Here is a 21963-nt window from a genome sequence, read left to right as displayed (position 1 = left end):
GTGGCCAACACCATCTGCTACACCTAGATTAACATTTCTGGCAAAGTTGAAACTCAGCTACATAAGATCACGGAACAAGTCACTTAAAAAGGTAAATCCTTCAAGGGTCTTTCCTTGACTTATTTGATTTTGATTGGTTTGCGTCTTGGGCACCATGGTTTTGAAGTACACCGCAAACACTGGGAATTATCCTGCTTATCATAATCACAGTAGTCTCCCTGGAACACTGTATCCTCTAAAAAGCTTTAAAAGAATGATTGCAGCCATTCATCACTAAGCAAATGAACTCTCTAGCACTGGAACATCAGAAAAGGAATAAAGAAAATGACAGACTTAAAAATTGTGAACGTGAAGTCATGGCCTGTGCATATCACAGAGATTAAGCAAATAACATTGACCTGTGAATAGCACACAAAAGATCAACAAAAATTGCAAGAACTCAGAGATTAGCTGGGAGTGGTACTAATGTTTTGTTTTGTTTCATATCTTTCAGGCTGAGAGTCTGATGAAAACAGGGGAATTGGTTAAAAAAAAAAAAAAGAGGCAACAGGCCCCAAATGGAGTCACTTGTACTAAGCTCCATGTCAGCAAACAGAAACTTAGTACCTAACCTAATTGCATTTTCAGCCTCTCCTAGGAATGTAATCTTAACCTGTCTAGAATTTCCTGGCCAGCACTAGTGAGGTAATCAACCTGATAGACCCCTGTTTTTCCCCAAAGGAAGTTGACCTTGCCTGAAATAATTCTTTTCATTTATGATTTCCTTGTCCCACTCCCTTCCTGTCTTTAAAAACCTCTCCTTTTCTGCAGCTTTTTGAAGTTCTTTTCTGTTTTCTAGATGGAATGCTGCCTGATTCATGAATCATTCAATAAAGCCAATTAGATCTTTAAATTTGCTATGTTGAATTTTATTTTTCTAACAGATTGCTATTTAGTATTTTTATATTTTTAGGCAAAAATAGAGGACAAATATTTTTTAAGAGAACAATATCCATTAGAGAAAATTTCCATTGTCATAGCTTAAAAGCATCAAACTTCAAAGCCAAAAATGCTAGATAGCCTTTGTAGGAGACCTAGCACTTAAATGAATAAATGCATTTCTAAGTGGTCTCAAGAGAAGAAATAAAAGAAAATATAGTGTTTTCAAAGTGCTCTACAGGAAAAAATAAAAGGTAATAGATTATTCATTCAAAACCCATCAATATAAAATTTTAAGTATAAAGTGAAATTCAGGAGAAGGAAACTACAATGTTTAATTTCTGGGTTTTTGGATAAATTCCAGTTTTACATGTCAGGGCAGCATATCAAAAGGAGCATGAACTTTGGTATCTGTCAGAGCTGGTTCCAATTCAGACTCAGACATCAACTAGTACATGACTTTGGGCAGCTCTTTAATCTAAGTCTCTATTTCCTCATGAAGAAAAAGAAATTAATCAAAGCTTCCTCCAAGAGTTTTGGCAACAACTATTCTCTCCCATACTGCATATCACAAAAGAATCAAACTAACAACAATAACACAACAACAATGCTACTTCTCTACATGGAAGGCAGATAGCCCACAAGAAAGGGATAGCCTCAATTTTATATGTGGGCTATTCTTTCTCAAAAATGCCATGATACTCTGGAGGCAGAATGCTGTGGTGAGGCTCAATGACCAAGGTGGGGAAAAAATCCGTCACACTAGTCAGAGGTAAGCTCTAGGCCCGGCTCTGCCACTTACTAGTTATGTCTTAAGCAAATCACTTTGCCTCTCAAAGCCTCAGTTTCCTTTTCTGCAAATTGAGAACAATCCTTCACAGGTTGTGAAGATCAAATATATGTGAAAGATTTTGTCCAACTATAAAAGCACTATGCAAATAAAAGGTACTTTACATGCATACATTTAGCTAGTTTCCAAGAACAGCAATTTTGGAAGGCACCATGAAAGGGTGTAATGGTTGATGGCAAAAAACACTGTATTCAGAACTCCCTGGGTTCAAATCCCAACTCGGGGATAACCTTGACAAGTACTTACCTAATCACTGAGCACAAGATTCTTCCTCAGTACAAAAAGTAATGATAACACTTTACTCAGGTTTACTGCAAGGACTAAATAAAATATATGTAGAATATTGTCAATACTCTCTGTAATACAGTTAGTAATAAGGAAATAATAACTATTCTTTTCTATCAAGAAACCTTTCAAAACTTTCATAGCCCTTGACACAGAAATTTCATGTCAAATCACCTAGATATGGAACTAACCCAAAATAAGGAAAAATCTTTACATGAAGAAATTATTCAATGTAAATTCTTCAAACCTAAATGTCAAATATTGAGGAATAATTAATTATATTATGGCCTATCCACTAATGAAACATTTAGCAATGGCTAAAATGTTTATAAAGCATAACAATTTGAGAAATGTTTACACAATAATGTCTCAGTGCCAAAAGCAAGGCTATAAAAAAATTACTATTTAGGATGATCAAAAATATACACTATATAAAAAAAAAAACTGGGTAGCAGAATGATGATTATTATTTCCAGTTGCTTTCTCAATCTTATATTTTTGAATGAGAAAAACTTTTTATGGTAAATATAAATAAACACATTGTATCAGTTTCCATAGATTACTATGGAATTTATAATAAACATTGCTTGATATATTCAACAAAAGATAATGGAAGACTAAAAAGAATAAGGGAAGACTCTGAACAAGTATGTGCTAAGAAATAATTCAGATGATGTCAGGGAATGTTTAGCAGGAGGATTCCTACGTGCTGTTTCTCACAAGTCCTTTGTTTCTTTTTATTAGATTAAAGGGTGCATTTATCACATGAGGTCTTAATGTTGTAGGTTGGCCTTTTGGTCTTTCATATGGGTAGATTTGAAAATTTTGATAAATTTCTTGTACTTTGATTTGAGAAATTTCTGCAATTTGCAAGAGACCTTTTGTATAGCCCAGGATTTGGGCCATAAGTGTTTGGAAATAATAGTAATATTAGATCCAGTGTTGAGGAGACTAGAAAATCTTTTATTATTAATTTTGATATTTATATTTGGTCAGGCATATTCAGATACCAATGATGTCCATAAGGATTGTCTTTCATCTGTACTGCTGAATCTGCTTGTCCATACATTATTAGAGGAGTTAATAGACATGTAAGGCAAAAGAAGTAATTGAGCAATTTTGTCCCCTTTTTAGAATTGCCATAGAATCTGAGATGACATCATAATTTGAATTGCTCCTTTATAATTTGAATAAATTATTCCAGGGTGAACAGTAATTCCTTTAGAAGCCAAACTAGATCGGCCAAATAAAAGACTGAAGGTTTGTGGAGGCAGGGGTCCAAAAAGTTCAGTAGGTACTCTAGAAGGGACTGCTTAAGGGTAAAGGAAAAAATCATCTAGGGCTGGTATATTAACGGTAGCATTGCCGGATGTTGATGGTTTGAGGAAAAAGATAGAATTTGCCCCTGGTTTTTGTTGTAGGGGACCTGGGGGGTCCCCTGTTTGGAGTTCCCTGGAATAGGTTTTCCATCAATATCAAATTTAAATTTACAATCTTTGGCCCAATGCATTCCTCTATGGCAGTGAGGGCGAATTCTTGGAGGTTTTTTATTAGCCTTCTTAGGGCAGTCCCCTTTTAAATGGTTTTTATCTCTACATGTAAAGCATCCTTCATTTCCCTTTTTAAAGGTAGTAGCCATTGTTTCAGCTAGCATTTGCATCTTTTGAGTTTCTGATCCTAGACTGTGACAAGCCTTCAAATAATCAGTAATAGTCCCAGTCTCATGAATTGCAGTGATAGCTCTCTGACATTCCTGATTTGCATTCTCATAAGCAAGTAATATCTCTAGCTGTTTCTTGGTTTCTTCTCTGATTACAGTATGGGAAATAGCAGTTTCTAATCTCGCTAAAAAATTAGTATAACTTTCATTAGGTTCTAACAAAGGACAGACTTTTGGAGTTGCGCCTGTTAGCAGAGGAGGAGCATTTGGAGCAGCCGGGGCAGGGCTAGTAAGAAAATTTTGAAATATTTCATGTTGTTCTAATTGGGCCTTTTGTAAAGTTTTATCATCTAATTCATATTCATGCAATAAGTGTTCTGTCTGTTGTTGAATATCGTTGAGGACTAGAAATCAATTGGAATATTTTTTCCTTGCTTGGCGGCTCATTCAACATTTTCTTTGACCCAGTGCCAAATTTCTAAATCAAAACTGCATTTATCAGGGAACCAAGGATTACATTTAACCACTGTTTGAAAGCAAGCCTCTATTCATTGGCGCTAAACCAAAAGTCCCTGAGCTTTAAACAAATGGTGAAGTAAAGTAGAGAAATGATGGGGCTTTCCAGCCGTTTGACCCATGTCTTAGTACTTACCGACCTCAATAGGTCCCAAGTCCCTCCGACCGAAATGCCACATATACCAGTGTCCCTGTTCTGGGGCGCCATTTGTTGGGGTCCTTTAATGGACCGGGACCTGGCGGTCCGGAGTTGATGATAAGAAAGTGAAAGAGAGAGCCAAAGGGAGGGAGAAAGAGAGAGAGAGAGAAAGAAAGACACGGGGACCCCAAGCTCTGATGAGCAAAGGTGTTTTAATGATTTCTCTGTGAGTATATAAAGGCTGTGGTACCAGACGTTCCTTTTGACAATGATAAAGATCAGAAAACCAAATGTACAGCAACTGTTACCAAGGGAACAAGGGATTAATAATGGTCACAAGGTCAGGAGACAATCCATATCTCAAGAAAGGGGATCGAGTCTAAGCAGTTTTGTCGTAAAGAGAATGTTTACTAAAGGAGATTCAAGCCTGTCTCACATAATGACCTCAGTTCCTGGGAGCAGCGTGCTGTTCCACTTAAAAAGAAACAAAGGACTTGTGAGAAACAGCACATAGGAATCCTCCTGTTAAACATTCCCTGACAAGATGAAATGAACCAGTTCTTCAAGGACACAAACTACGGAAAATGACTCAAGAAGAAATAGAAAATATGACAATATACTTTACTATAACAAGTAAAGAGTAGAAAAAGTAATCAAAAAACTACCCACAAAGAAAGGCCCATGCCCAGATGGCTTCACTGACAAATTCTACCAAACGTTTAAAGAATTAATTCTAATTCTTCACAAACTCTTTTAAACTATAGAAGAGATGGAATACTTTCCAACTCATTCTGTAAGACTAGTACTACCCTGATATCAAATTCAGACAAAGACATCAAAGGAAAAGGAAAATAGAGACCAATATATCTTTTGAATATAGAAGCAAAAATCCTAAACAAAATACTAGCAAACTGAATCCAGTAACATATAAAAAAGATTATATACCATGATCAAGTGGGATTTATGTCAGGAATACAAATTTAGTTCAATATCTGAAATTCAATTAATATACTCAATAACACAGAATAAAAAACAAAACTACATGATCATCTCAATACATGCAGATAAGGCATTAGACAAAGTTAAAAACCATTTTTTAATTAAAAAAAATCAATAAACTTCCTCAACCTGATAAAGAGCATCCATAAAAAAAGAAAGGTCACAGCTAATATCACACTTAAAGGTGAAAGACTAAATGCTTTCCCCCTAAGATCAAGAACAAGACAAGGAAGCCTACTCTTGCATTTCTATTTAACAGTAACAGAGATTGTAGCCAGGACAGTCAAGCAAGAAAGTGAAATCAAAGGCAAAGAATAGACAGAAAGAAGCAAAACTACCTTTATTTGCAGATGACATGATTTATAAATAGAAAATCCTAAGAAATCCACTAAAAATCTATTAGAGCTAATAAATGAGCTTAGCAAAGTCTCAGGATATACAATCAATCAACATTCAAAGACCAACTGTTTTTCCGCACACTTGCAATGAACACCCCAAAAATGAAGAAAACACGTGTACACCCGTGGCGGATTCATGTTGATGTATGGCAAAACCAATACAATACTGTAAAGTAATTAGCCTCTAATTAAAATAAATAAATTTAAATTTTAAAAAAAGACAACAATATCATTTACAAGAGCATCAAAAAGAATAAATACCTGGGTTAAATTTAACAAAAGAAGAGTGAAACTCAAACTCTGAATACTACAAAACATCACTGAAAGAAATTAAAGACCTAAATAACTGGAAAGATACCCCATGTTCATGAATCAGATGATTTAACTGTTTAAGAATACTTCCCAAATTGATCTACAGATTCAAAATAATCCACACCAACACTCCAGCTGGTTTCTTTTAAGAAATTGATTCTAAAATTTATATGGAAATGCAAGGGACCCAGCCAAAACAATCTTGAAAAAGAGAAAGTCAAAGGATTCACACCTCCAATTTCAAAACTTTCTACAAAAGCTACAGTAATCAAGATGGTGTGATATTGGCTGGACATATTGGATGGTCCAGGCAGGACACAGGATTGGACATATAGATCAATGGAATAGAATTGAGAATCCAGAAATAAAACCCTGACATTTATGGTCAACTGACTTTTGGCAAGACTGCCAAGATCATTCAATGGGGAAAAAATAGTCTTTTCAACAAATAGTGTTGGGACAACTATTCACATCCAAAGGACACATTTGTATCCCCACCTCATACCAGGGCTTCCCTGGCAGCTCAGAGGTTAAAGCGTCTGCCTGCAGTGCGGGAGACCTGGGTTCAATCCCTGGGTCAGGAAGATCCCCTGGAGAAGGAAACGGCAACCCACTCCAGTATTCTTGACTGGAGAATCCCATGGACAGAGAAGCCTGGTAGGCTACAGTCCATGGGGTCGCAAAGAGTCGGACACAACTAAAGCGACTTAACTTTCACTTTCACTTTCTTTCCTCACACCATATATGAAAATTAACTCAAAATTGATCAAGAACTAAATGGAAGGGCTAAAAATACAAAATTATTGGGCATCCTTAGTGATCCAATAGTTAAGAATCCACTTGCCAATGCAGGGGACATAGGTTCGATCCCTGGTCCGGGAAGATCCCACATGCCGCAAGGCAACTCAGCCGGCGCACCACAACTACCGAGCCTCGCTCTAGAACCCTGGAGCCACAATTACTGAAGCCCATGCACGTAGAGCCTGCGCTCTGCAACAAGAAAAGCCACTGCAACGAGAAGCCCGCAAACCACAATTAGAGAGTAGCCCCTGTTCAGTGCAACTAGAGAAAGCCAGCACACAGTGAAGAAGATCCAGTATAGCCAATAAATAAATAATTTTAAAAAAATTCTTAGAAGAAAACAGAAGTACAAATAATCTTGGATTTGACCCAAAAGCACAAGTAACCAAAGAAAAAATAAACTGGACTTCATCAAAATTAAAACTTTTGTGCTTCAAAGAACATTATCAAGAAAATGAGAAGACAACCCACTGAATGGGTAAAAATATTTGCAAATCACACATTTGATAAGGAACTTGTAACTAGAATATATTTTAAAGTCTTACAAAAAATAATTTAAAAATTAGCAAATGATCTGAACAGACATTTCTCCAAAGAAGATCTACAAATGGCTAATAAATACATGAAAAGATGCTCAGCATCTTTAGTCATTAGGGGCATGCAAATAAAAACCCTAATGAGATGCCACTCCATATCCACTAGGATGGTTATAATCAAAAGGAAAGACAGTAATAAGTGTGGCTGAGGATATGGAGAAATAAGAACACTCATACCTTACTGATAGGAATACAAAATGGTGTAGCCACTTGGGAAAACAAGTTTAGATGTTTCTCAGAATGTTAAACATTGAGCTACCATATGACCCAGCAATTCTACTCAAAGGTCTATAACCAAGAGAACTGAAAACATGTATTTACATAATAACTTGTATATGAATGTTCATAGTAGCATTGCTCACTATAGTAAAAAAGTAGAAACAATCTAAATACCCATTAATTGATGAATGGATGAATACAAGGTTACATATTCATACAATGGAATATTATTCAGCAATACAAAGGAATGAAGTTCTGATTCATGACATGACATGGATAAACTTTAAAACACTATGCTGAATAAAAAAAGTCAGACATGAAAGACCCCATATTGTCTGATTATGTTTATATGAAATGTCCAGAACAGCCCAAATTTACAGACAAAAGTAGATTTGTGACTGCCTAGGGCTGGGGAGGTATAGGGTAGGAGAGTAACTGCTACTGGTTTGGGGAGCAGGGGGATGAAAATGTTCCAAAATTGATTGTGGTGATGGTTTATACAGCTCTATCAATATACCAAAAAAGTCACTGAATTTTATACTTTAAACTGGTGAATTGTGTAGTATGTGAATTATATCTCAATAAAGCTGCTATTATTAAAAAGTGATCCAGGAAAACAGTTTGTCATTTCCTCAAAAAGTCAACCACAAAATAGCCAAATGACCCTGAAATTTCATTACTAGGTATATACCCAAAAGAATTGAAAACACAGACTCAAATAAGTATACACACACTCATGTGCATAGTAGCACTATTCACAATAGCTAAAAAGGTGGAAAACACCCAATGCCCATCAAATGAATGGACTAAAAAATGTGATACAAAAAAAAAATGTAATACATACACATGATGAAATATTATCCAGCCTTAAAAAGGAATGAAATATTGATGCATGCTACAACATGGATGAACCTCAAAAACATTATGCTAAGTAAAGGAAGCCAGAGGAAGAGGTCATATCATCTATGATTCTATTTACATGACATGTCCAGAACAGGTAAATTCATAGAAAAAGAATACAGATTGGCAGTTGTCAGGGTCTGAGGGAAGAGGGAAATATGGAGAAACTGATCAATAAATAAGGGATTTTACTTTGCAGTGATGGAAAGTTTGAGAACTAGATGAAAGTGGTGGTTACACAGCTTTGTATACATGCCACTGAATTGTTCAGATGGTTAATTTTGTCTTACATGAATTTCATCTCAATAAATTATTTATAAGAAACAGCAACCGAAAATTCAAAATTAATGTTTTCATTTACATGCAACATTTCAAAAGCTGAAATGCATTTCAGAAAAAGAATCTACATTTACATGCTGGGCTTGGCTTTTTTTTTTTAACCTAAGAAATCTGGCTACATTTTTAAAACTCTGGGTAATCTCTACTCTCACAATAAATTACTACCATGGAATTAGTTCAGTTGGAGCTCTTGAAAGATTTATTTCATGACATGCTTACAGATTTCAAAGACTTAGTGCATCTCTGTTACTCTACTGTCAAGGATTAATTTGCTAACTCACTGGCATTAAGTCAGCTGGGAGGGAGACCAGCATTTGATTTCCAAAGGAAAACATCCCACACTAATTAGGATAGAATACTCTGTATCCTAAACTCTGCATGTTAAGCCTGAGTGAACTGCTAAAACAAAGATGTGGAATAGAAACTGGGAAAATTATCTATTAATATAACCAAAATAACACAGGAATGGAGTTTAAGAGCAAGTTATTCACACAATCATCCTAGCCTGTTTGTTTTGGGTTTAATTTGCATGTGGAGACTATGTCTATTGAAGAAACATTCAAGTGAGTTTCAACTAGATTCTAGTATCTGTGAGAAAGAACCTCAGTACAAAGTAAACAAAGGAAATACAGAAGCCTCTGATTACATGGGGGGTAGTGGGGGGGCACTATTTAGAAACAACATACTTTGGGGAAGCAGATGATCTAGCATTTCTCAAATTCTACCTAGAACATTCTGAAAACATGAAGCAAATCTCATGAAGTTCTTTTTTTTTTTCATGAGGTTCTGTACTGAGCAGCTATAAATAATAATCTGATCATTGAGTTATAAAATCTAATAAAAATTCAATGATGCTACCAAATGTCACATAGGTATGGATAGAGCTATTTATAAGTGTATTGAATAAACAGATATACATTTACAGAGAGGCTTTCTTGTTCCCTGCCACTGAGTTTTAAATTGAGATTTTATATTGGTACATTTTCAACTGAAATCAAATCAAACATAAAATATCTCTCAGATAATACTTTATGGCACATTATAAATTCAGAGCTACCTCTTCCTAAAGGTAGTTTCCAACATTATCCCAATATTTAACCTTCAGTTCGAGTGATGATGTCTGGTGCAAAATCTCTCTGGGCAGCTTGAGAACCATGTGAGTAATTGAGAAAGGGGCAGAGGGTGAACCCAGCTCGCCCTCCCCTTTTCATTCAGGAAGGCAGGCACACTCCTGGCACTCACCTGTCTCAGATTTCTTGTCTTTTGTTGCAGATGAAGTGCCACAGCCCATGTCTTCTAAATTAGGTGTGTTCATGAATTCAACCTCTCATTCTAAAACAGTGTTACAAGTGCTTCCCTCTGCGCTGTGAAGAGCCCCTCCTGACTGATTCACCTGGGTCACAGATCCTGAGGAGGAGGACACACAAGGTGGGGAGGAAAGCGCCTGTTAACAACAAGGTATCTAAGGGCTGCTCAGCAGGATTCATTTTATGCTTCTCCTCAACTGCTGTTCATCATGTGATGTGGAAAGTGATCAGACATAATCTAATCCTGATTTATTTTCCAAAACACAGCAGCAGCAACACAGCAGATATAGGCTGCGTTTCTGCAACACATAAATTATAGCTTGCCCGTGTCTAGGTCAGATCAATACTCTATAAAATAAAGCATTAAAATGAAAAGTAAAATGGAAATTTAAGAGCAAACAATTTTATAATTGAAATATAGGTAATGCACTATGAAGGATCTGACACAAATTAACAGCTTTGGTTTTAAGCTCAAAATAGTTATTACTATATCTATCTAGGCTTTTAAATACACAAATTGGAAAATGACTATGAGACAACATATTTATACAGTTATGCCAAAATTCAAACCAAAATGATGTCAACTACAAATTGGGGCTTGTCAAGGGCATTTGCAGTCAGCTTCTGCTGGGACTGAATCCCGTGCTGCTGCGGCTGTTGACCTTCGACACACCCTAAAGGGAGTTCAGGGTGGAGAGTGAGGCACTCTGTCCTCCAGGGAAACTAGTGGAACAGGCCTCTAGACAGTCAGCTATTTTCAGGAACTGATTTCATGATCCCAATCCTTGCATCTCTTCATATCTAAAAAAGCCCAGAAAAGCACTAAATCCCCTTATGATGACATCAGCTCATGACTAGCAGAAAACCTTTTGTAAAATAAGTGTTTGATTGCATTAAACTCCCCATTCACCAAAGTATTATATATTGACCTGCCTCTTTGGAGCAGTCTCTCAGAGCTATCTGAGGTGCTGTCTCCTGGGCTGCAGTCCTTATTTTGCCCCAAATAAAACTTAGCTCACAACCCTCATGCTGTGCATCTTTTTTAGTCAACAATGAGTTCTCTGACACTGTTTCTCAGAATCAGTTGGCATACTTGCTTTAAAAAAACAGAGGCTGAAGGCCTCCCTAGAAAAATGCCCTTTTCAAACAAGCTCTCCAGGCATTTCTGAGGCCCCTCCAAAGTCTGCCCTCACACTCACCGGGCCTTTTGATGGGTTAGCTGAGACTGCTATATTGGATCTTTCACAACCATCCCATGGGAGTTTTTAACTAAATTCCTTTCTGTAGTAACCCCACCTCATGACTTGTGGGATGTTTCCTTTATTTCATGATGCTCCAAACCAGCTAAGCTAATCTATTTGCATTTCTTGATAGTAACAAAGAGAACAACTGACTTGGGACTCTGCCAAGCCTGCCTATTTTTCCTTTAGTACTACACTAAAAGCTTCAAAATGTGAATCAATGAAAGAAAGGGGCAGAAAGAAATGAGCAAAATATTTGAATTATGGAAATATTTTTAAAACAACTATAACCTTAATAAACAGATATTCTGATCAGAGCTAGGCTTGATTCTATTATGGAATTAATTAACCCTCCTAAACTATGGGTTATGGAATTAATTAACTCTCTTAAACTTTGGGTTATTTCCAAATTCGATAGGCATTTCTTACATGTCTCTCTTATCCACATCATGAGTAAAAAATGTTAATAGGGTCAGCTTCAAGGGCAGAAAACCCTTGTGGCATTCCACTCCAGACCAATCTCCAGGGTTAGTACAGACCCATTGCAGTCACACTCTCCCAGCATATTCATTTAGTTAGGTGGCAAATTTACCCATCATAAGTATCCACTTACTTATCTATAAGATGTATTGGGAAATTTCGCTAAATATTTTAATGAAATTAAGATACATAATCTGACACCTTACATTCCAGGCTGGGTTTCCCTCATGGTTCAGACGGTAAAGAACCTATCTGCCTGCAGTGCAGGAGACCTGGCTTTGAGCCCTGGATCGGGAAGATCCTCTGGAGAAGGGAGTGGCAACCCACTCCAGTATTCTTGCCTGGGAAATCCATGGACAGAGGAGCCTGAAGGGCTACAGTCCATGGGGTCGCAAGAGTCAGACATAACTGAACAACTAATACACACACATATTCCAGGCTAGCCAGCAACAGCAGAAGATAAAGAGGAGGAGGAGAGGAAGGCAGAAGGAAGGAGGGAGGGAGGGAGGAAGAAAGAAAGGAAAACACTTTGCCATTATTTTTATTTAGTAACAGAATCATAGACATTTAAAGGTGGTGCATGTGTGCGTACTAAGTCGCTTCAGTCATGTCTGACTCTTTGCAACTCCATGGACTGAAGTCCTCCAGGCCCTTTTGTCCATGGGATTCTCCAGGCAAGAACACTGGAGTGGACAACCATGCTACCCTCCAGGGCATCTTCCCCACCCAGGGATTGAACCTGCATCTCTTATGTCTCCAGCATTGGCCGGCAAGTTCTTTACCACTAGCACCACCTGGGCAGCCACTTTAAAGGTCGCAGAGACTTTTAAAATTACCTAGAATTTACACACAGTGCAAGAAAACCAAGATACTTACCTAACGTCATATAGACAAACCAGCTGTCAAAGTCTGTTGCATATTAGCATCACCTGGGAAGCTTTTAAAACTCTCAATGCTCAGAGGCCACCTCAACAAATTAAGAGTCTCTGGGGATTTGAAGAATAGTGATGCCTGGGTCCCATCCCCAGAGATTCTGATGTCACTGGTATTGTGTGCAGTTTGGGCATCAAGAGTATTAAAAGCTCCCCAGGTAATTCTAATGTGCAGCAGAGCTTGACATTCTCTACTGGAAACAATGTTCCAGCAAACCCACAATGATGCCTAGTGATTATCATATTTTCCTCTAAATGCTTTGACTCCATCTGTTTGGAACAGAATTTTTCCAGAGGTCATGTCAGGCTTATAAGGTAGTGGCTTCTGGGATCTACTCTTTTTTTGTTTCTGAAACTGAAGCACTATTTACCCATTGCCTCTGTTCTCTCCATCCTCAGACATTTCTCAAAGGTTATCTGCAGTGCCTATGAGAGCATGTCTGCTGGATTTTTCCTCAACCTTTGAAGTAGGGCATTTGGTCCTGGAGAGTTTCTCCATGTGCCTAGATCCATGCTCTCCTACATGAGTACTGCAAAACTTACCAGGGGAGATTATTTTAAAAGGCACACTCCCAGGCTTACTGCCAATACTTGGATTCAAGCAGTCCAAGGGGGCCTAGGAATTTGCAATTAAAAATGCACCCTTCATGGAACTTTGACACAAGCACTCCCCATATCTCAGTCTGAGAAACACTGCTCTGCATATCTGCCTTGGGCTCTGCTTCCATTTTTATACTACTTTTTTCTACCCCGTTTTACGAATACACAGTTAGACACTGAGTAGGCAACACTGATGCAATGACAGGAAGTGATACACTTCAAACTCAATTTTTTCCCCAGGAAAAAAATTTCTCTCTCTAAAGGCATTTGGTTCTCAGCCACTCCTCAGTCAACTCATTACACAACAAACAAAAGTCCATATAAAAGATTCACTAAGAACTAAAAAGCATCAAACTTGAGTATATTTCTGCTAGATTGTAAGCTCCATGGATACCTTTCTTTCTAAATACTCCTTGAATCTCTGGCACCTACACAGTGCCTTTCACGTAGCAGGTGTTTGAAAAATGCCAAGTGAATGAATGAATGAATAAGGGAATAAATATTTGTAATCCAGGGCCCTTTAAAAAATGAATGCTAAAAGTAATGATTAGTCCATCATTCCATGCACAAATACATGCTATTTAATTACACAAAAGTCTTTTATTAAACCAGAAAATAGGTAGTACTTATATATTCATTTTTAAAGAAAAATTTTAAATCATGACAGAAAGAAATGAGAATTGTTTGAGAATTTTGGGTTATTTAGAAAAAATAATTTGCTATTGGAATTTTACATTATTAATTGATAATAATTTAATTTCCTCAGGTAACAGGTAAAACAAAACAAAGAAGAGTCATCCCATTTTATTTCTCACCAAAACAAGAGCTGATTATGGCCAGGTGCCACTCACTACTCCCACACACTACCCAACCTAGACTGCAATCACACATGTTTGGAAGCATTGTAAGTGCCTTTGAAGACAACCCTGGGTGGTATAAAGCTGATAAAAATGATCTTGGAATTTTCCATTATGTGGGACAATCTAAGCTCCTTCCGTTCCCTGCCCTCTGTCAGCGTGAGATAAGTACTTAGTGTGCTAAAGGAGTCTGAAGAAACGATGCCCTAGGGCCTGAAAGGGGTTCTCTGGCTCAAGAGGCGGGGAGTCTCTGCAGCCTTCACCAAGACCTGAGGATACCATGGTCAGTGATAAAAACCACCAAAAAGGTGGATCTTGGCAAAAAACAGCTTGAAACTTGCTCAGTGCTGCTGCCCCTACCAATACACACCAAGGATGATTCTAAAGCATAAACATAAAATAGTGACTCATCATTGGCACTCACTCATAATCTGCCAAAGGAAAAGTCTTCTGAGGTTTCTGCTAAAAGGTTTCTGCTACTGTGGGGGACGGGGGAGGAGTAGAGGGAGCCGGGAGAACTGGAGGGCGAGACTGTTTGACATGGTTCAGTTCCTTTCATTTAATCACTATTCATTCCCCAATGCAAAAATACAAGGAAAGAACAAACGATGGCCCTTGGAGCCAATCCAACCTTGGCCTCCAAGCACCCTTCAAGTACTAGCCCAGCCTCCCTGAGTTGTTCTTACTTATTCTTGGTTTTCTTTCTAAGCATCTCTCTACTGAAGGCCCACGCCTTCCTCAGCCACCATGACCTTGATTCTGCTCCACCTCTGGCATTCTAGACGTGAACTGCATGGTTTCCCATGCAAGAAACTCAGCTTTTCCTAGAGATGCTGACTTCTGTGAGAAATCTGTACTCTAGCTCTGGCCCCAAGAACCCCAAATTCAGAACCCACAGTCATCAACTGGCAACAAACCCCAGTCCCCAGTGTGAGAGGTGAGCACATCTAATTGTTTAATTCTTCCCCCTCAGAGCATGAGACACGAGCATGGAGCACAGACACCTCTTCAGGCTCACTCTGCTGCAGCATGCTTTTTGGCATCCGCTGAAACAGAGGTTCTACAGCCTGAGGTCTGCGGACTAAACATGACGAAGGGGCATAGAGGGGGTAGGGGAGTCTCTGGCAGACTGCTCTAGAAGGGCCCCTTCCACCACCACCCTTCCAGTATAATCCTATAAGCATGTACTCCTGTCTGGGGTCTTCAATGAATAAGGGGAATTCTGTAAGACTAAGCTGATGATTATGCCTGGGTCCATGAAAGGGGAAGAAAAACGAGGAAACCATACTGACCACCAGAAGCTATCCAAGGGCGTTTGCTGTTCTCCCAGACAGGATTGTAATCAGGAGGCAGCTAGGCCAAGTGCCAGGTTTTCCAAAGAATGTTTGTGGGAGAATTCTATGTGGTTTATGATTCTCTAAATTAGACCAAAAAAAAAAGAAAAAGCCCCACCATCAAATAAGTTCAGGAGAAGCAGTATTCAACAGGTTCCTTCACTGCAGGACTTCCCAGAACCTTCTGAATGTCAATGTGTATCTCTAACATGAATCTCTAAGAAAAAGCTAGAGTGTTCACTTTTTCCCAAACAGCCAAACAGGGGACCCTCTTGAGGTAAAGTATTTCAAGAACATCTATCATTCATAACTGCTAATGCTGGCCCAATGGAGACTGGGGTTTAGCAGTCAGACAAACCAGAGTTTAAATTCTTCTCAGCTAGTTATTAATTCCTCTGCACTTCAGTTTTCTCATAAGAAAATAGAGATAAAAACACTTACCTTACAGACTTGTACTAAAGACTAATGAGAAGACTGAGGATGGAAAAACACAACTGGAACAGAATTCTTCTTAGCTGAGGGGTTAAGAAGAGCCATGCATGAGTGGTACCTATTGCGGTCAAAGTGTTGAAACAAAACCTGTTTGCTCTTATCTCTTTCTTCAGAATGCACTGTCTGGGGACCTCCCAGAGACTAAACCCTGTGGGTGTCCACTGGTTCTGGGATAACTGTAGATTCACAAAGAAATGGACTCTTTTCCCCCAAGAGAGCTTTTTTATTATTACTGGTAAAGAAAAAACGCTTTACCAGTAACAATAACAGTTAAAATCACAACTGTTTATTAAGGGACTATTTACCCAGCACAGTGGATACTTTATATTTCTATTATTCCAGTTAATCGTCACAGCAAATTTCAAGGAGTATCATCACTCTGTATTAAAGATGAAAAAACTGAGACTGAGAAATTAAATATGAGACTCCATGGCACAGCTGATCAGTGCAGGACTGAAGACCCATTCTATTTAATGCTTTTAAAAAAATGTCTATCCACCAAAAAGTTAGCTGTGCTTTGGTTTCAGGATCCAATTTGATCTACAGAAGCACGAAATCACCAAAAAGAAATCTTGAACATTGCAAGGGATTCTGCGTCCCTTTTTTACAGACAGATGGAAATCCTGTGGTCATGTGCAACAAGAGGGCAAGGAAAATTCCTGAATCTTCAGTTGTGTAGTGGGCAATGCCTATGAAGGGTCTGGAAGAGTTTCTCAAAGTATCCCTTCTCTCATTTTTTAGCTCTCACCCAAGTGACCACAGAGTCTTTCCAAGTATTTGAAATAGGCTACCCTGCTTCAGAATGCAAATTCACCTGTACATCTTTTGTAAGACAATGACAACTGATTTGCAATCACCATCTTCGAGAAAACTCATTCTGAGAAAATGCAAAGCAATAAAATAAACTTCAAGGAGTGCACATTTCCCATTCCATTGCTACACAACGTATGTTTATAATGTAGACTTCTGCTTGCCCAAAATACCTAAGAACAAACAAACATATTACCTGCCTCTTCTGCTTGGCCAATGTAGAAGTTTATCCTCACCCCAGGTGCTTCAAGAGAAACAAAATCAGGAAAAAACTTGTCTGAGGGATGCAGAGATCTGAAAGAAAAAAGGTACAATTTCAGCTCTCTCTGGAGCATCCCCCTACATACACACACACACACTCCATACATCTCACATCTCTACAGCTCTGTGCAGGGAGAGCTCTTGATTAAATATATCAAAAAACAAGTACATACACATACACACAAAGAAATAACTCAAACAGGCTTTGCCTTTCAGCCTGGAAGACGAGCCCAGAGCCGCAGATCTGGGAGAGGCTGCGCTGGCCCGTGAGCCGCAGCTGTCTGCCCCAACCCTGCCCTGTTCCCAGCAAAGAGATAAAGGGAAGCACTCAAGTAATGGGCTCTGGTCACATGACTGCTTCCAAGGGGACCAGGCTTTGTATAGGCAAGACCGAGCCACTGTTTGCATAAATAATCTGGTCAGTACAAAATACAGAATGAATTTTGGTAAGTAAGGGCATAAAAGCATTTAGTGACTGACTTTTAAGTCAACTGAGGATAATTTTCAGGAAACATTATAGTAAGCTGGGCACAATTAAGAGAAGGAAGTGGGAACACGAAACATTTCTTCTTAGGACTTGAAGAGGTGTGGGTTTAAGGGAGTAGCCTTTGGGTGCCACACTACAAATTTACTTCTATGGCATTTTTTCCTCTGCTTGTTGGAGAACATGAAACTGACTCCTCCTAAAACCAAGTTCCTCTGTGGAGTTTATGATTAACTGCTCTACCCAAAACTTTATTCCCTTTCTTAATCTGCACCTGTTTCCCTGAAGTTGAGGAGTATCATAGAAAAGGAAGGACTGAAACTGAGCAGGACTGTGCAGAACCCTCTCAGGCACAAAAGCCCCTCCATGTCCTGTTTCTTGTTTGTAGAAAAAGGTCCTGGTCTCCTAGCCTCCTTGAGTTCAAAGAGCAGATGAAAGCAGCTAATGATGTGGACAACAGAGTCACAGGACTCCTAGTTCCTCCCAAAGCGATACAGATAATCTGACGCATTATCTCAGAGTTGTTCTGCAGAACTAAGATCCCTTACCCAGTGGAGGATGGTGGCTCCATGCTGACTACAAGCATGTAGACCCCAGACTAGTTGGAATCAGAAGGTGGAGATCCCTGAAACACCCACAGCTACCTCACTAGCAACCAGTCAAAGGAAGATCTACAAGCAGATCATGCATGCTGTGACCCTCACCCCAACACTGTCTTTAAAACCCCTGCCTGAAAGCCATCCAGGAGTTCGGGTCTTTGGAAGCATGAGCTGCCTGTTCTCCTTGCCTGGCCCTGCAACAAACCTTTATTTTGTTACAAACGCCTGCTGCCAGTGTTTGGCTTTCTGCACCCTGGCCATGTGAGCCCTTGCTCAGTAAAAAAAAAAAAAATGTTTCTGTGAGAGGGAGATTCACCTCCCATCATCAGCATAATGGAAGCGGAAAGCTGACCTGTGGTTCTGCTGAGTTTGAGAAGGAAGAGGTGGGAGACACGACTGAAAAACTGAAGTGCCAGTGTCAGTACTATATGTCACCAGCCTCAGGTCTGCTATCTTTGGAGGCAATTCAGGGGTGAGAGATCTTGTTCCTCAAGTCTCAAGTTGCCTGCTGCTGCACCAACAGCAATATTCCTCCCAAAACTCTTCCCAGCTGGTTACACACCACATGTGTTTTTGAGCTTACTGGCCTTAGGCATCCTGCTGCTGCTGCTGCTAAGTCATCCTGAGCTAGGATTTAAAGGTCTCCAGCCATAAGCATTTCATAACCCCACCCAAGCTGCTCTTTAGCCAATTCCTTTCTGCAATTGAGAGCCGCAGGAGATCCAGTAAAGTGGTTACCTAGCTTACTATTTAATCTAATGGAGTCACTTTAAAAAAATAACTGGAAAGGCAGTTCTGGGCTTCAGAACTCCTATTAGCATATTAAATATTACCAGAGGGCCTCATTATCAGGCTATTCAACCATATAGGTCTCCATGGCAGAGGCTCCAGGACTAGAAACTGGTAAGGCTGCCATAAATACTATAAACGATAATACAGTTACCCAGGCTCCCCCCAAATAATGGACAATGTCACTATACGGCTGGGTTTCCAGCCAAATGCCTATTCAAGCCATGTGATTAAATGATGCCTATGTCTAGCTACAGTTGTTCAAATGTCACCTCCTCTGTGTGAAGCCTTTCCTATATCACCAAAGTGGAGTTAGTCATTCTGTCTTCTGGCTCTCCAAGCCATGTGTGTGTCCAATTATAGAACTTCCCAAAGTGTGCTGTAATTTGTCCTTTTACATGTGAAATCCTCAAGGAAAAGGATTCATTTCATTCCTCTTGGCATCTCTGCCTCCAAATGCATAAGAGCATTTGAAGGGGAGCAGGTTTTGTCACCCAAAATATGCCATTTTGGCATAGGAATAATTTTGAGCTAAAGGCAATCAAAAATCCAGCAGATTCAGGAAAAGCTCTTTACCTCCCCCTCAACTGCCTAAATTTACATTGGAAAGGGGCCTTGTACCAGGAAGAGAACTATTACCAGAGACACCTTTTTACCTAAGAAACTTATTTGCGTAACAGGGCAACCCTTGTTTTCCAAATCTCTCCTCTGCCTTCCTTGAATGTCCTTCCTTTTCTCTGTATCCCCAGACTCCCACCCCTCTCCTTAGCTCAGGACGTTATATAAGTTCCAATTGAGTACGTGCACGTGTGCTCACTCAGTCGTGTCCGACTCTTTGTGACCCCCTGGACTGTAGCCCGCCAGGCTCCTCTGTCCATGGGATTTCCCAAGCAAGAATAGTGGAGTGGGTTGCTATTTCCTCCTCCAGGCGATCTTCCCTATCTTTTGAGTCTTCATATGTTTATAGGGTTTCTGTATATACATAAATAAATTTGTTTTTCTATTAACCTGCCTTATATAAATATAACTATTATACTAGCCAAAGAACCTAGAAGGGCAAGAGAAAATTTTTCTGCCCCTAGAGTACTCACTAAATATTTAATAATAGAAAGAAAGGAAGGAAAGAGCTTATGATTTAGGTGGTTGTTTTAGTAGCCAGTCTCTGGACCATGAATTGAACTGGCTGTGAACTTTACATGATTTGTCTAAAATTTAGAGTTTGTTTACAATGAAGACCTTTACCATATTTTTCCACTGTATGAAGAACACTGAAATGTTACTTTGAGCACCACAAAGACTCCTGTAGCCAGCCTCAAATTGTTAAATGAACCAGCACTGACATATGGGAACAAATCACAATGATAACATTTATTGATAACTTACCACGTTCTAGGCATTTGTTGATTTTAAAGGTGTTAATCTTATTTAATCTACACACTATCCTATGAAGTATATACTATTATTATTCCTACTTATGCATTAGAAACTGGAGCCTAAAGTCCAACAGCAAATGAGTGGCAGAGCAGGGATTTCAACTTGGGCACTTTGACTCTAGAACTTCTACTTATAATCATTATGTGGCAGGAGGTAGATGGGCACCCCCTCCAGGGTAAAATGATTTGAGATTCATTCCCTGTGGACTAAAACTCCAAGATAAGAACAGCAAGACAATTAAGGGAGAAGGCTGGGCCCTGCCCAGACCACATATTTCTCATTCTCAAAGTGAGGAGACCTCCCCAACCACACATGTGCAGAAAGGCTTCTGGGAAGTCAAAGGGGGAGTGATGCCAAGGAATGCTCTACCCAGACGCCTTTTCAGTAGAATCCATCTTGGCTAAAAGATGCCTGCACACACATGGGAGGATCCTGAGATTTACCAAATATGGACTGTGAACCAAGCAAATCGAAATGACTAGCCAAAGGAAATCTGGAAGAAATGTCCCATAAAAATAATTCAAACTGTCACAAGGGTGCGACTCAGTAACTCTGAGTCCACTTGTGTATCTATCCACACATACTGTACTCTTTTTCCTGTTAAATACTTTACTTGTTTCACTACTTTCTTTGTAGGAATTCATTTCTGCAAAGCTGAAGGGCCAGGCCCTTGTCACTGACCACTGGTCTAGTGGCTAGGATTTGGTGCTCTCAGCACCGCTACCTGGCCTCAATCTCTGGCTGGGAACCCAAGCCCCACTCCAAGTCACTGCAGGCCAAGGCCATCTGAGATCAATTACACTATACTGCTTCAGTCAGCACCTGTGTGTTTTCAAAATGAAGCTGCCAGCCTCTTCGGATGCTCTCCTCCTTTCCTCCAGCTAGGCAGGGATGTATTCCCCCAGCCTGAAAAAAAGAAAATACAATGGGCAAAATAACGTTAACTCACCCAATAACAGATTTATACCCCCAACAGGCAAGGTGGGTCAATTTATCTCTCAATGGGCACAGTGTCATATGAAACAGCCAATGGAAAGGTGAGAGATCAGTTTCCTCCTTGGAAAAGGCCATAGAAATATCAAATCATTCTGAACTAAGATGCACTGTGCTTTTCTATGCAATTCAACACATTTTTATTGCTCTCCCTCTATTTGGCAGGCACTGTGTTGAAAGGACAAGGACATAAATGGTAAACAAAATGGATATGATTAGGTGAGGCAAACACACAGGTAAATAAGAAATCAAAATAAAATTACAAATAAAAGTACCTCTGGTATTGGAATATAAGCACCAGGAACCTAAAACACTGCCAGGCACATAACAGATATTTATTACATGAATAAATGAAAGCAATACAATATGACAAAATCTCTAATAGGACAGGCAGGGGGCACAGAGAAAGAGCCCTACC

The 21963-nt window shown here is 39.2% G+C and overlaps 1 protein-coding gene across 8 annotated transcripts in view; it reads right to left on the bottom strand.

Moving 5' to 3' along the window:
- PPEF1 (protein phosphatase with EF-hand domain 1) overlaps nt 1-21963 on the bottom strand; it is a 151466-nt gene that overhangs the window by 100375 nt on the left and 29128 nt on the right. For 7 of the 8 annotated variants that reach the window (XR_008708017.1, XR_008708018.1, XM_055563473.1 and 4 more), the window contains 4 exons: nt 21375-21458; nt 17182-17279; nt 16125-16198; nt 10175-10339 (listed from right to left, as the gene is read on the bottom strand). Coding sequence is in view for 6 of the 8 variants with exons in the window: in XM_055563473.1 (XP_055419448.1) it covers nt 10175-10247 (73 nt within the window). In the remaining 2 variants the exon portion in view is untranslated. The remainder of the gene's footprint in view (nt 1-10174; nt 10340-16124; nt 16199-17181; nt 17280-21374; nt 21459-21963) is intronic. The other variant, XM_055563477.1, reaches the window with a different exon arrangement.

This window comes from Bubalus kerabau, chromosome X (assembly GCF_029407905.1).
Source record: "Bubalus kerabau isolate K-KA32 ecotype Philippines breed swamp buffalo chromosome X, PCC_UOA_SB_1v2, whole genome shotgun sequence".
NCBI lineage: Eukaryota > Metazoa > Chordata > Mammalia > Artiodactyla > Bovidae > Bubalus > Bubalus kerabau.
The sequence above is the reverse complement of the archived record's forward strand: the minus strand, read 5'-3'. Positions and strand labels throughout refer to the sequence as shown.